Here is a 14,382-nt window from a genome sequence, read left to right on the forward strand (position 1 = left end):
CAAGCATACGTTAAAAATGCATCATGTAAAAGTAACTGCAGAGCAAATGGTTTCAGATGCTAACTGCTTATGTCCAAATATGCATTAATCCTCCATGCTGTTTGGCTGCCCGATCGAGCATCTGTCCTTCACAAACACATACAATCAACCAACATCAGTTTCTTGTCCCCATACCAGCCCGTCTCCCTTTCTTGGCCCTCTGCTTTCTCATCTCCAATTCCTGCATCACAGCAGGAATGAACTCTTACACCACTTACCTGGCAGTAAATCACATTATTATCATCAACATTCATTTTCAACCAAAACAATGAAAATAGTTTACAAACGAAGAAGATGATGATGATGCTGGTTCCCTGTCCCCAAAGGCTCACAAACTAAACAGGGGAAAAAACAAGGGAGACACCAGCAATAGCCATTGGAGCGATGCGGTGCTGAGGCTAAATAGGGGCAGTTATTCTCCCGCTGCTAAATATAAGAGAGAATCACCATCTTGAAAGGGTGCCTCTTTGTCCAGTTCGCATCTGCACTAAGCACAGCGCCACTACACAGTGGGGCTTCCTTCCTCCCGAGCAAGCCTACTCAGGCTCCTGCGGTAGCACCCCGGCCACCTGTCCAGTTCCTAACCTCTTGATTCCAGCCCATTCCTCCCCGACCTCCCGTCTCCCGCGCAGCCGAAACCCACAGAACTACCAAAGAAAAGATGCAAAATGGGCAACACCACGTGGTTGGACACAGAGACCTCGGCCACGTGCTCTATTTCCTCAATTCCGCCACTTCCGCCAGTCAGAACAGACCTATCACGGCGCGCACACCTCTCAGATCTGCTTCTCAATGGGCTGCGCCCTCGCCACCCGCCTCTGAATCGGTCGCGCTTTCTGATTGGGAGGGGCGGGACCGGGCCCTGATTCCATTGGTCAACGCCGTCGACTTGGGGGAAAGCCTGATAAGGGGCCGTCCGTCTTCGCGAGTAGGCGAGGCTCCTCGACCGCCGATTGGTTGAAGCGGCGGCGTGGGGTGGGATTGAGTTAAGCTTAGCCCACGACCTCACTCTTTTCGGTTCAGGCCGAGACTCGAACAAGGCGCTTGGATCGTGCGGTGGTGCCTTCGAGTCGCTCGACATCCGGACTACTCAGCCGCCATCATGGTGAAACTCGCCAAGGTGAGACCCGCGGCCTAACTGGGGGAAGATGGCGGCCGCTCTCCTCGGCAATTTAAGCGCTTTGGCAGCCCCCACCCGGGCTTGGCATTCTGGGCAGGGGGGGCGACTCGAGCAGCCTTGAGCGCGCGGGGAGCAGTTTCTAGGCCTCCCGCACGTTTGTGTGAGGAAGGCGGGAGAGAGAAGAAAGAGCGGGCTGCAGTTTCAAGTCCCCCCCTCCTCCTCCCGGCCCTATTATTGGCTTCTGCGCGCACGCGCAGGCCTGTGTGTGCACCCCTTCAGAACGTTCGGCGGTTTCTAGTCTCCCCTTCTTTGAGAAGGGAATAGCCGCGAGAGGAGGACGGGGGAACGCGCGCGCGCGCACAGACACTCGGATGAGTTTCTAGCGCCCCCCCCCCCCGCCTTTTTCTCCCGCCTTAATTTTTCTCGTGCGCTCGGCCTCGCGCGCGCAGCAAGAAAGTAACGGAGGGGGAGGCGGCGGCTCGCGTCGCGCGCTGCCTCGCGTCCCCTCTACCTCGCGGGCGCGCGCTTCTCCTCCCCACGTGATTCCGTCCGGGGGAGCACGTGGAGGGGCCGGAAGCCGCCACCTTGGCTCGTTCTCTCGGCTCCCGTCCGCGCCACGCGGGACCGTGAGCACGAGCCAGGCCTCCAACGCGCGCGGGTGGCTCCTGGCAACGCCGCCTCTCGGAGGCCGCCGCAGGGAAGGGGCTGAAAGCGGCGCCGCTCGGGCCTTTCCCAGCGCCTGCACTTGGGACCAGACTGAAGGCCCGGAGTGCCATCCCTGGCGCCTGGGGATCCGGAGAGGCCTTGGACTCCTAAGGCCGCCGCGTGTCTGCATGCAGTTGCAGATGACAGCGAGGGAACCAGCGGCCCCTCTCACAGGGATTCCCAGAGGGTGTTGACTACAACTCGCAGCATTCCTAGCTGCAGTGGCTTTTGGTTGGGGATGCTGGGAGTTGTAGTCAACACAGCCTGGGGATCCCTGCGGGGGGGGGGCTTTGCCGCCGAGCCACACCATTCCTTGCCGATGCATTAAAGAGCGAGCATAGCGAGTTCTCCTACATCGGGTATATAAGCTCACTAGTCAGTAAGGTGTGCCGTTATTAGTCCGTTTAGAGGGCTGCTGTTGTCCAGTCCAAGGAGTACTGTAGGAAATGGAATGCTGGACTAGATGGGTCTTGGGCCTGATCCAGCAATGCTCTTCTTGCAATCTTAAAGGTGGCCCACGTGAGGCTCTCCAGTTAGTGTTGGACTACAGCTCCCATCAACCCTACACACAATTCTTGGGGTGATTGGAATTGTGGTCCACCAATAGCTGGAAAGCATAGGAGTGGTCACTTCTGGTGTATTGTGTTGTAGAAACACTGAGGTTGCAGAGAAAAGTTGTGTCTTTCCTACTTCTTATGTTCCTTTTTAACTAAATATTGCAAGGATTGAATTGGGGTCTGCTACTTCCACCGTGTTTATTTGACCACCCCCATCCAAAGGCACAACAAATGTAAAATATAAAAATAAAAATAAAAAATATACTGCTTAAAACAATATAAAAACTATTTTAAAACAGTTCAGAACCATTTAAAACAAGTTAAAATACTTAAAAACAGTTTTGGTTGCCCAGTGAAATGCTAACCTGTTGATTTCCTTGTGAAGTGGCATGGTTTGGCACATGCTGGGTGCATTTGCACGTGAAGGCCCTAGTGGTGATAAATGGATGGTGCTTAGGAGGTGTGGGGGAGGAGTTGTTACAATCTGGGCAAAAGTCCCACTGACTTTAATGAGAGAGCTGAGCATGTGGTTTAAGTTGCTTCAGTGGAGACTTCACACACTTCATGGCCAACAAGACACACAATGCTGGAGATGTTTCCCTTTACCACACAAGTGGCATGTGTGCTTTGTGGTATAAGGAAGGGGAAACTTATATTGCAAGCCTAATAAAGCAATGTGCTATATACAGCAAGTTGCATTGCAGTGAGTAGTATTTGATTTTCAGCTGGGGTGGCTTTTTAAAGCTATGAAAGGGTGGCTGCTTAATCAGCTGCTGGCACCCAATCATTTTAAGCCATAACCGGTGAATTCAGAATATTTTCTAGCCATGGGGATAGCTATTTTTTTGCTAATGTAAATAATTGCCAATTACTTAAAACTTCCTAGGAGCTGCAGAAGTGCTTCTGCACTTGAGTGTTACTTTGTTACTTAAGTCATGCCAGTTGCTGCTTGTCACTGGGGTTGTAAGCATTTTTTAAAAAGGGACCCATGACACTCAACTGCATTCCAAATTGCCGTGGTCCCTGCTAGCCGTGGAAACTGAGTGCTTTGTGAAAACTAGTCTAATGTGGGTTGTTTCTCACAGAACGTTAAAAATCAACCTAAACAGAAAAAATTGGCACTCCCTCCTCCAAAGGAAGCGGATGATAGTGAAGAAGAGGAATCTTCAGAAGAGGAGGAGAGCAGCGAGGAAGAGGTGAGGGCCAACCACCTGCACCTTAGCTACTTCTATTTTATTCGTATATTATATTATTTATTTATTCAATTTCTATACCTCCTTCCAAAAATGGCTCAGGGCGGTTTACACAGAGAAATAATAAAATATTTTGCTTCTTCTCCAGGTTATTTGCCTTTGGCCCGGTTTATTTTACTTTAACAGTGCAATTGCCATGGAAACAGGAGACTGCACAATTGGGAAAGCCATTCATTTATTTGTACACTGCCTCAAACCTTCATCTCTTGGCGGTTTACAGCAACATTTCTATAAAATGCCCTCCCATTTGGCTTGAGTATTGTCAACCATGTTTGCAGAGTCACCCAGGGGATCCAATAGGCATAACTGCAAGTGCTCAGGCCACATGGAGTACTACTTCATGCAAAATGGCTTTCCCATTTGAGATGACACTGGTGTGATTTCCCTCTTGTTGCAGCCGCCATGCAACTAGGTCACCTGTTCATTTTTGGAAGAGCATTAGAATTTAGAGATAAGGGTCTTGCATAAGATGTGGAAATAAGGCAACCTGATTTGTTTATCAGACATCTCGGTAATAGCCATTTAAAGTTATTTCTGCAATAACTGTTGAGATGAGGGATAGTATCTAGCTCATGGCAGCCCATTGTGCTTTCTCATGAATTGGAATTTGCCAAAGGCATGCTGGCTCTCTAGTGTTCAGATGCTTACATAGAAAATATCAGTTACTGCAACCTTGAATCCTGTATTCCACCCCCGCCCTCCTCAAAATGTGCTACCTAGCAAATAGGATCAAGTAGTACAACATGTTTTCCCTGGAACAGGACCTGACAGCTGATAGTCTGCTCCCAGCTCTTCCCAATGGCAAAGGTAGCTTATGAAGACTGTGTGTGTGTGTGTGTGTGTGTACGTACATACACGTGTGAGGTTTTGGTCAGGCAAAGTATAGGCAAAGACTCAGTTCCCCTGTTCCTTCTAAGCTCCAGCTGCATTCTCTTATGGTGGTCTCTCTTCTTGCAATGTCTGTAAGGAGATCCAGGTTTTAATTGTGCCATGAATAGGCTCAGCAGCCTGAGGATTGTCTTTGCAGCCCAGTCCTGTGCTGGTTTACTGGGAAGCAGTCACCAGTGTGTTCGGTAGGGCCTGCTTCTTGGTAAGTGTGTGTGTGCAAGACTGCAGTTTTATCACCCTTTCTCTTTTCATATTATATTACTTGTTAGTATTGCCAGTTGTGGACTGAAATATTTCTCTTCTTACAGATGATTCCTCAGAAGAAAACAGTCACTCCAGCAAAAGCCCCAGCAGTTACACCCAATAAGAAGGCAGCAACACCTGGCAAGAAGGCAGTGGCTACACCAGCCAAAAAGGTACTTGCTACACCAGCCAAGAAGGGAGCTGCTGCTCCAGCAAAGAAGACCCCGGTCCCTGCCAAAGGAGCTAAAAACGGGAAGAATGCGAAGAAAGAAGAGAGTGAAGAAGAGGATGAAGATGACGACGAGGATGATAGCGAGGAGGACGAAGGTAAATCTGGTGAGAGCATCCATATGCCACGTGCACTGTTGACATGGTATAGTTTAATAGTCTAAACAAATCTTGGGAGACATTTCTGGCTTTTTCTGCAAGCAGAAATACTTTTCCAGCTCTACACACAGTAGTCCTTTTTCTCATTAATGTATTGACTGTCCTTGTCACCGTGAGGTCTTCATCCCTTTTTAATCGGACAGACTAACTAGTAAAGCCTTGGGAATGGGGAAGAATTGATGGCTGTGGGGTATACAGGGCCCGATTTAGGTGTCTTGCTGCTCAAGATCAAGTGTGAGTTGTCGAGCTGTGGCATGCTGCACTAGCTACAGCTTCCAAACAATATTCAAAGGCATTCCCATTTGGTGGTCCTCAATCCTTGAGGTTGCCCAGCCATGAGTGATGGTTTCAAGCTCCCTGTCTTGTAGATGGAGCTCAATAGGCATACTAGATACAGCTGCCCTGTGGTTGGGTAACTGTATTCACTAATCACAAGTGACTGATTGCTTGCTACAGATGAGTCTGAGGAGGAGGTTGCTGTACCATTAAAAAAGCCTGCAGTCCAGGCATTGGCAAAGAAACCTGTAGCTGCAGTTGCAGGCAAAAAAGTGTCTGATGAGGAGGATGACGACGACGATGAAGAGGAAGATGAGGAGGATGGTAAGTCAGTTTTGTTATGAGTCTTCTAAATAGTTGGCTAGCTAGGATCTTAGAGCACCTTTGCTCTTAAAGCAGTAAAACAGTAGGCTTCACAATGAGGATAGCCCAGCTAGGAGGCACTGCACTCAAAAAGAAATATAGGAGCAGACCCACAAGAGTCCACATCCTGCTTTCAGACCATCAGGGCAAGACAGGACAGGGTTGCTGTGAAAAAAAGCCATATGGGAGCAGCCTTTGCATAAACCAGCACAAATGATGAGTATTGGGACTTAATACTGAGTTTGTGATGTCTCAATGTGAGCTGAAGTGTTGGGCCCTGTTGCTTTCTAGCACAGTCAGTTTGTGCAAGTAGTGGAGGTGTGGCGATCCCACCTTCTAGCTGACTCAGGCCGTGTGTGTGTGTATACCCTGTTTGTGCAATTGGATGCCTCCCCAAACAGTGATCCATGTGCCACATTTCCTTGCACTCAGAACAACGTGGTTTGGACACTTTGCAAAACACCTTTTTGCAGACGAGAGAAGATACTGCTAATGCGAGCGCATCAAGCCCAAGCGCATCAAGCGACACTGCAGTCTCCCATTTGGGCTTGGGCCCCTTTGCTGAACAAGGCTGATGCTACCAGGAGTGATGAGCACCAGTTTGCAGTTAGTACTGCAGAATGTGCTAGCTCTTTGAAAGGAACCAAAGTACGCAAGGGTTCTCTCCCCGCCGCCTCCGCCCCCACGCTTAAAATAAGAGGTTACAATATTCTTGAATGAAGTTGGGAGCATCTCTTGATTCTGTGTGTTGTGGGATAAAACAATTGAATATGATTTCAGAGTCTGAAGATGAACCCATGGATATCACACCAGCAAAAGGAAAGAAAGCTGTTCCATTAAAGGCTACACCGGCAAAGCTTGCCAAGGAAGAATCTGAGGAGGATGACGACGATGACGAAGAAGAGGAGGAGGAGGATGAAGACGATGACGAGGAGGAGGATGAAGAAGGTGAGTTGCTCGTATCTTTCATGGAACTTCAAGAATTTTTTTTTTTTTTTTTTCTGTTCTGGGCCTCAAGCTGGAAATGATGATTTCTCGCTGAAATGATGTGGTGGTAAATCACACATGAACGTGCAAGATAGTCAAGTCCTGATCCAGCAGTCCCTTCCAGCCCTCTGTGCATCCTTCTGTAAGGCCTTTCCTATATCCGTTCCTTTCTCTTTGTACTTCAGAGGCAGTGCAAGAAACACCTGGGAAACGCAAGAAGGAAATGGCCAAGCAAAAAGGTGTCCCAGAGCCCAAGAAGAAGAAGAGTGACGGTGAGCTGCCATTTACACCTACAACCTTTTCTTGTTTGAAATACATAGGAGGAAACAATGTGTTGTATAAGAAACACCCCATCACTATAGGGCTGCACAGTTTTGGTCCTCCCCTGGTTGGACTACAACTTCCATCATTCCCAGCCACAATGGTCAATAGCGAGGAATGGTGAGGTTTGTAGTCCCAAGAGCTGGAGTGCTGAGGTTGCCCAACTTTTCAGTTCCCAACATTCTGTTGCGCGCTCACATGACCAAAAAAAGTGTCTTCTGCTGTAGCTATATCTGCTTGGCTCCCAAGAGTGGAGAAGCTGAGATCCGCAGGGACAGTGAGTAGGACAAACTCCCACTTGCCTTCAGCGATGTCCCTAGCTGAAATTGGTTTGCTTTCTCCTGTAAGAGAAGACTGGTTGGCTTTTTCTTGTGGCTGTGGCAACCATGCACTTCTGTGAATCTGAAGCACAAGGGGGGAAAATTGCAGTGAAGACAAAACCTCCTCTTGCCACCCTCTGCAGGGTGTGGCATAGATAGATCCTCGCTGCCATGCCCCAGTGGATTTTCCCAGGCTCCATGGTCAAGTTTAATATGTAGATTCCAGTATTCATAGCGACTGGGTTATTCCTTGTATATATTCAGTATTCAGTGCTGAAGATATCTCCATTGCAACCTGAGGTACTGGAGGCCTCCATGGCTTGATAGAAGCCTTTCTTTGCTTGCTCCTTCTGACTGTTGCCCCCTTTTCCCGCTAACTTTAGAAGCTGCTTTCTCCCTCTTCATGGGTAACCTGAATTCAAACAAGGACTTCGAAGAACTGAAAGTGGCCATCAGAGATTTCTTTGCCAAAAAGGACCTGCAAGTCCAAGAAGTCCGGATTGGCAGCTCAAAGTAAGAACTTTGCATAAGAGTCTATATTTTGCAAGATAGACTTTTTAAAGGAAGAACTTCTTTTTAAAGCTGAATTCTGCTAGTAAATCTGACATGGTTTGCTGTTGGGAACAGCAGGCCCAGAGTAAGCTGGGGTGTAACACCTGTGAGTACTATCACTTGGGTTGGTTTGTGGGAAATGCAGCTGAAGACCTCAAAAGCTGACAACATTAAATGCTGAGACCAATGAAGGCGTTTGCTGCCTTTGGTTTAGATACTCTACTGAGGCACTTGCACACTTGTGTGAGATTTTTTCTGAAAGCAAGGGAGATTCCTGTTTGTTGGTCCCTCCCGGGAGAAGGTATTGGGTAGCAGAGCAAAACATTGGCTTGCCAGATGCTGCCTCAGCCTGCTGTAATTGTTTAGGTTCAGTTATCTGACCTGACTAGCATTTTCATTGGACAGATTTAACAGATTTCAACTGGCTTTTAAGGCAATCATTTGTCTTTAGTTGACTTTGTGGCAGATCTTTATATATGGGTTGGATACTGAAAGTAATTCTCCCTTTGTGCTGCAGAAAGTTTGGCTATGTAGACTTTTCTTCGGAAGCTGACCTGGATAAAGCGCTTAAATTTAATGGAAAGAAGCTTATGGGCTTGGAAATAAAACTGGAAAAAGCCAGGAGTAAAGAGAGTATTAAAGAGAACAAGAAAGGTAAGGAGGCGTTGTCTGGTCTAGCTTGACAAGAGCATGCTGCTACTCAAGCACAGCCAATGTGTTCTTTGCACCTCCATGTTACCCCAAAATGGCAGACTTGCAACTTGCAGACATGCAGGGTGCAGGAAATCACTAGTCTCCTCGTCTGTGATGAGTGAAAAATGATGCCTGATAAGTGAAACAAATACTGACAAGTAATATACCAATATAGCTCGCTGAGTAAAACAAACTTTGGCTGGTGGACAGACCCAATATTTGATTGCCCAAGGGGAAGTAGGTGGCTTAAAGTATTTTGCCCTGTGTTCTAATTTTACATGGTTGTCTTTTCCTTCTAGAGAGAGATGCAAGAACCATTTTTGTGAAGAACCTTGCATACAGTGTAACTCAAGAAGATCTGCAAGAAATTTTTGACAATGCCATGGAGATCAGGCTGGTGTCCAAGGATGGGAGCAGCAAAGGGTATGTAGTTGTGGCCACTCACCTGCAGTTTAAATTGGCATATAGGAATCCTATTCAGGGAACATTTCAGCTCTGAACTTAAACCCAGGATACGTGGAGATTGACTTCACATACAGTTTTACATTGTGTTCTGCTTCAGCAAGGCCACAAGTGTCTGTGAACTTAATCCTCCAATCTTGCAGTTATTGGTGAGACTGTGTCTAATATCACGAACATTTCTTTTGATTTTTCCAGGCTGCTTTAGCCCTTGGCAAAGCTTTTTCTTTAATTCTCCTGCACCCTGCCCTCTCTTTCCCCCCCAGGATTGCCTACATTGAATTTAAATCTGAGGCTGATGCAGTGAAAGCAATGGAGGAAAAGCAAGGGATGGAGATTGAGGGTCGTTCTATCATCCTCGATTTTACAGGCGAAAAAAGCCAGCAGGATAACAGAAGAGGCGGTAAGGGAGCAAAGCTGGGAGAAGCGTTGCAGGGAAGCCATGGCCTAACTGGTTTTGCACTTTAGCTTACAATCTTGCAAGCAAATGGCTGTTGCAGTAGTATCCTTAAATAGCAAAGCAGGTAGTGTGTTTGGTGAGTTGACGCAGTAAGCTGGACTCCACATGAGAGGAACAAACGTCCTCTCCAGGTTTTGGCTCCCCTGCGTTAATGCAGAGGTGGCTTGACAGCGGGCTGAAAGTTTCCCTGTTGTAGAGATAGGTGTGTAAGATGATTTTTAGACATTGGAAGTTCCAGCTCAGCTGTTCATTGAAGGACAAAATAGAGTTGGCAAATCTTCTGTAGATCATTGCAAATATAAGCATGCCTGAAATGTGAAATATTGTCTTCTGTGCAGGTACTGAGTCAAAAACCCTAGTTGTGAACAATCTCTCATATGATGCAACAGAAGACTCTCTTCAGGAAGTCTTTGAGAAAGCTTCTTCAATCAGGATTCCACAGAACAACCAGGGAAAGCCTAAAGGGTAAAGCAGGAAACACATTTGTGATTGTATGATTGGGAGGAATGCAGGTGGACAACAGCTGGTCACAGCCTGGTGAACCCTCTCCATTTAACAAGCCACCAGCTCACAGTAGTATAGGAGTACTGGTTCCCTGTCTTGACTCTACTCTTCTCCTTGCCCAGGTTTGCTTTTATAGATTTCCCTACAGTTGAAGATGCAAAAGAAGCCATGAATTCCTGCAACAACACAGAGATTGAAGGCCGAACAATCAGACTGGAATTCAGCACACAGGGAGGGCAAAACAGAAACTTCAATGCCAGAGGAGGATTTGGTCGTAAGTCCCTTCTTGCATTGTAGCTTTCTGGGAAATGGGGTCAGTCTTGACCACTGGTGCCTTGGTTTTGGGAGCACATTTAAATGTGCAGTTGTGGGACAAACCCACAAACCAAACAGTATTTCTCATCTCTGCACAAGTCTGTTTACATGCGTGGCTAAGAACAGTTGAGCTAAAACAAAATTGGTTTTCTGTATCTTTTTCTGTTTAGAACAAAGCAAAACGCTGTTTGTCAAAGGTCTGTCTGAGGACACCACAGAAGAGACACTGAGAGAGTCATTCGATGGTTCCGTCGGTGCAAGAATAGTCACGGACAGAGACACTGGCTCATCCAAAGGGTATGTGTTCAAGTGGGACCCTTGCTCAGCCTTCTGTAGACCTGTGCTATTGCACTTGCAAGCATTAAAAGGTCTGATGCTGTTGACCAGAGCAGAAGTATTTTGACTTAACAGGAAGGGATGTCTCAAATCTATGCCCCTGGTGGCACAGTGGTAAAACTGCTGCCCTGTAACCAGAAGGCTGCAAGTTCGATCCTGACCAGGGGCTCAAGGTTGACTCAGCCTTCCATCCTTCCGAGGTCGGTAAAATGAGTACCCAGAATGTTGGGGGCAATATGCTAAATCATTGTAAACCGCTTAGAGAGCTCCGGCTATAGAGTGGTATATAAATGTAAGTGCTATTGCTATGCTGCTTTCCAGTTTGAGTTAAAAAATAAAAAACTTCAGTTAAGCATTTTGTTCAAGCAGCCTCAGATAATAGCCTCTCAACCTTCTCAATGAGCTCCTTCCTGCTGTAAATCCCATGGCAGGCTATGGATTCGCACGAGAAGAAGATAAAGCCACAGCACTGACCTTGGGTGCCTCTTGACTACTTCAGCTGAGCAACAGTCACTGCTGTGAAACACTTGTAAATTGCCTGTCTTAATGTTCATAACATTCAGTGAAGCCTAAAGATTACTTCCAAAAAGCTAACTGTTCAGCCTCCATGGCCTCTTGAGTTTCGTAGTCCAGAAGAGATTAAAATTGCCATACTAAGCACTCATGCTGACTCATTATCACACATCTGTTAAACCTCAGGTTCTGCTTCTGAGCACAGTCTAAAATGTTGCCTAACGCTTTAAAGCCCTAAACTGCATGCATGGGGTCTTGCTGTTTCTTGGGGCAATGTCCCCGTTGTCATAACTTTGCTGCTAATGTAGATTAGTTTATGCCTTCCTTGGTTAGCCTCCAGGAAAAGGAGCAAGCTGCAAGAATAGAGATCAGTGCTTATCAGGTGACTCCGTAACTATGGAACATTCTCCCTAGAGAGGACTCTGAGGCTTTCTCTAGCTAGGAAGACACTGCTTGCCTCTTTGTACTTGAGGCCAGTCTCTGTGTGTAAAGAGTCACAGTTGCTTTGCATCACTGGCTGGTGAGCAGGCACAGAGCTTAGTGATGTCACACTTGTGCTTTGTTTGCTCTCCATTCTTTGTAGCGTCTGGCACAGAGCAGCAGCACTCTCTCGCTTTTAAGTCCTTGGACTGGATTGGACAGCAGGAGTGAAAGCTGCGGCATTAAGGGCTGCACTCAATAGCAACTCAACTTCTGCAGTGCCATCGTATGGTAGCTAAAGCACAGCTTGCGAATGGAATGGCTGCAGTAGAGATCTCAAGTGCCTCTTCAAATTATTTGAGGCTGTGATTTGAATGCATTTTCCCTGTTTGAAAATGGAGCCATCTCCTCCTCTAGGTTTGGCTTTGTGGACTTCAGCTCTACAGAAGACGCCAAAGCAGCAAAAGAAGCCATGGAAGATGGGGAGATTGATGGAAACAAAGTGACCCTTGATTTTGCCAAGCCGAAGGGTGATGGCGGCTTTGGTCGTGGAGGCGGCGGCGGCGGCTTCGGTCGTGGAGGCAGAGGTGGACGGGGCGGCAGAGGAGGATTTGGCAGGGGGGGCGGCCGAGGATTTGGAGGTAAAAGCTTTTCTTAGAAAAATCTCCGTAACAGCCACTGCAAGAGCGTTATGCTGGGATTGACTAGAAATAGCACATTGCTGGTGGGTCAGTTGGTACTGATGTCCTCTCAAAATTAGCAAAACTTGTAATAGCTGTGTTCCTTTAAATAAATAAATATTTTTTTTATCCCTAGGCAGAGGTGGTGGCTTCAGGGGAGGCAGAGGTGGCGGTGGTGACCACAAGCCCCAAGGAAAGAAGATAAAATTTGATGACTGAGTGGCTCGTTCATGTATCTGAGAGGACTCTGGGGTTTTTAATTCTGTTGCAACATGACAGAACCTTCTGAGGACATTCCAAGGTGTGTTGCAGTCCCCTAAGACCTACTTGGAAAAATTCCTTTAAATGAAGAAACAGCCATTCAGCGGCCTGGCCACACAAACAAACTTTTTAAAAGCAACCAAGAGATGTGGGAGTTGACCCTGTGTCAGTGCATTGTCCTGAATTTATAACGTTTTACCCCCATGTACAAAAATTAACTTCCTTATACATTTCTGTAGGTTTTTTCCTTTTTCTTTTTTGTTCTTGCTGTAAAAAATGCAAAACGTTTTATCATTTGTGTCTCGGCGCACTGTCTTGGACAGATTAAATGGCCTAAATGGATTCTTGTGTGTTCTGCAGCAGAATTTAGATAATGGGAAAGAAATCACCAAACTAGCTAGGCAAGCAGGCTTTTACATTTGGTCATGACCTCTGGCTGTATATTACATATTTCACATGGCTTGCGCTCTAACTGGCCTGTGTAGTAACCTAGAATAATAGGATACCCTCTAAACACTTTTGTAATTTTCAGCAAGCTGTCATAGTTTCCAAAGCTGTATTGTCTGCCCTGTCCTTCTCAATGAGAGGAACAAAGCTATGGAACAAAAACAAACAAACAGATGCTCTTTTGTACTTGATAAAGTCTTCTCCGTGTTCCCCAGGAATTATTTCATAGGCACTGCTTATGTGACTTGAACAGCTTGGTCCCATAGAGATCTTACACCATTTTGTGTTGGGCAGCAGGGGAGGGCTGGTTCTTGGCCTGTCCAAGGGTGGTGTTGCCTGTAAGTCTTGAATATCAGACCTCTGTTTCTGCTGTAGGAGGGAGGCTGGCTGGTTGGTTGACTTCCAGTATGACTTTTAGATGCTCCAAACAAATTTTGCATTGGAAGCACTTCATTTCTTTTGAAGTGTTGCCTGTTGTGAGCTTTCAGAATAGCATAAAATGCAGATTGAGTTAAAACCCCTCAGCAGCAGCAAGTTCTGTTCAGCCTAAGACTGAAAATAAGGATTTTGTACCCTTAACTGCTATGAAGAGATTTTGCTGAGTTGATTCTGGAATGAGAGGGGTGTCATACAAAGCAAGGTAAGAACACATGGGTGGATTTAATCTGTTCCCATTCAGCGTTGAGCAATGGTTGCCACCTTGGTCTAGGAACCGCATTCTGTTTCCTTGGGTTAGCCGGTGTCTAGCTTATCTGGTTGGTAAAAAAAAAAAAAAAATAGGAAATGAGGACTGCTGCACAGTTGCAAGTTTAAATCAGGTGAATTAAAGCTCTTTTAAAATTGTAGATACTTCTGAACTGTCTTGTCTCGAGCAGACGTGTGAAAACCCAGTGAAATCTCATGGGGCTGGGCTCACTAGAAGCATAGAGCTCCAATAGCCTATGGGGCACTTGGGAGATCAAAACAATACATGCATACAGGGTAGGGAGTCTGCAACCATCTCATTGACCTTTCCAAGGCTGATACTGGGAGCATATTATTGTGAATCAAGGGCAGCAGTGCACAACTCGGATGCCCCGTTCGCTTGGAATCAACAGTGATCTGGTGTGTGTTGGTAGAGGTCAGTCTTCAGCACATGGTTTTCATTAATGTCTTAATGTAGTAGTTAACTACTTAAAGATCTTTCCACCCCATCAAGGGACCCACAGTTTAACCAATCATACTGCTGAGTCAGTGGGGCACCTGGAATGCGTGCCAGCCCTGAACAAATGTCAAGTCCTTTT

At 46.6% G+C, this 14,382-nt stretch overlaps 1 protein-coding gene and 1 non-coding gene across 4 annotated transcripts; both read left to right on the plus strand.

Moving 5' to 3' along the window:
- Positions 1-980: 980 nt before the first annotated feature.
- NCL (nucleolin) lies at positions 981-12,994 on the plus strand. 3 transcript variants are annotated; one of them, XM_053309328.1, is made up of 15 exons: positions 981-1,159; positions 3,507-3,617; positions 4,871-5,141; positions 5,649-5,792; positions 6,612-6,779; positions 7,004-7,090; positions 7,843-7,972; positions 8,529-8,665; positions 9,004-9,127; positions 9,430-9,566; positions 9,962-10,088; positions 10,250-10,401; positions 10,613-10,739; positions 12,129-12,352; positions 12,528-12,994. In XM_053309328.1, exons 1-15 carry the CDS (start codon positions 1,142-1,144, stop codon positions 12,608-12,610), a joined length of 2,040 nt encoding a protein of 679 aa, XP_053165303.1. In that variant the 5' UTR covers positions 981-1,141; the 3' UTR covers positions 12,611-12,994. The 3 variants fall into 3 exon arrangements, with proteins under 3 accessions (XP_053165303.1, XP_053165304.1, XP_053165305.1); XM_053309329.1 differs by having other exon boundaries at positions 984-1,159; positions 4,871-5,132; XM_053309330.1 differs by lacking the exon at positions 981-1,159 and adding an exon at positions 2,178-2,223.
- Positions 6,038-6,102, plus strand: LOC128352679 (small nucleolar RNA SNORD82). Its single transcript, XR_008320575.1, has one exon. It is a non-coding gene; the product is annotated as a small nucleolar RNA SNORD82 (small nucleolar RNA).
- Positions 12,995-14,382: the final 1,388 nt, after the last annotated feature.

Source organism: Hemicordylus capensis, chromosome 3 (assembly GCF_027244095.1).
Source record: "Hemicordylus capensis ecotype Gifberg chromosome 3, rHemCap1.1.pri, whole genome shotgun sequence".
NCBI classification, from domain to species: Eukaryota; Metazoa; Chordata; class Lepidosauria; order Squamata; family Cordylidae; genus Hemicordylus; species Hemicordylus capensis.

Excerpts from the sequence above, each read along its gene's own strand:
- NCL (XM_053309328.1), top strand. Across the intron at positions 5,142-5,648 it reads GGAGGACGAAGGTAAATCTG|ATGAGTCTGAGGAGGAGGTT; the intron begins GTGAGAGCATCC and ends TGCTTGCTACAG. Across the intron at positions 7,091-7,842 it reads CAAGAAGAAGAAGAGTGACG|AAGCTGCTTTCTCCCTCTTC; the intron begins GTGAGCTGCCAT and ends CGCTAACTTTAG.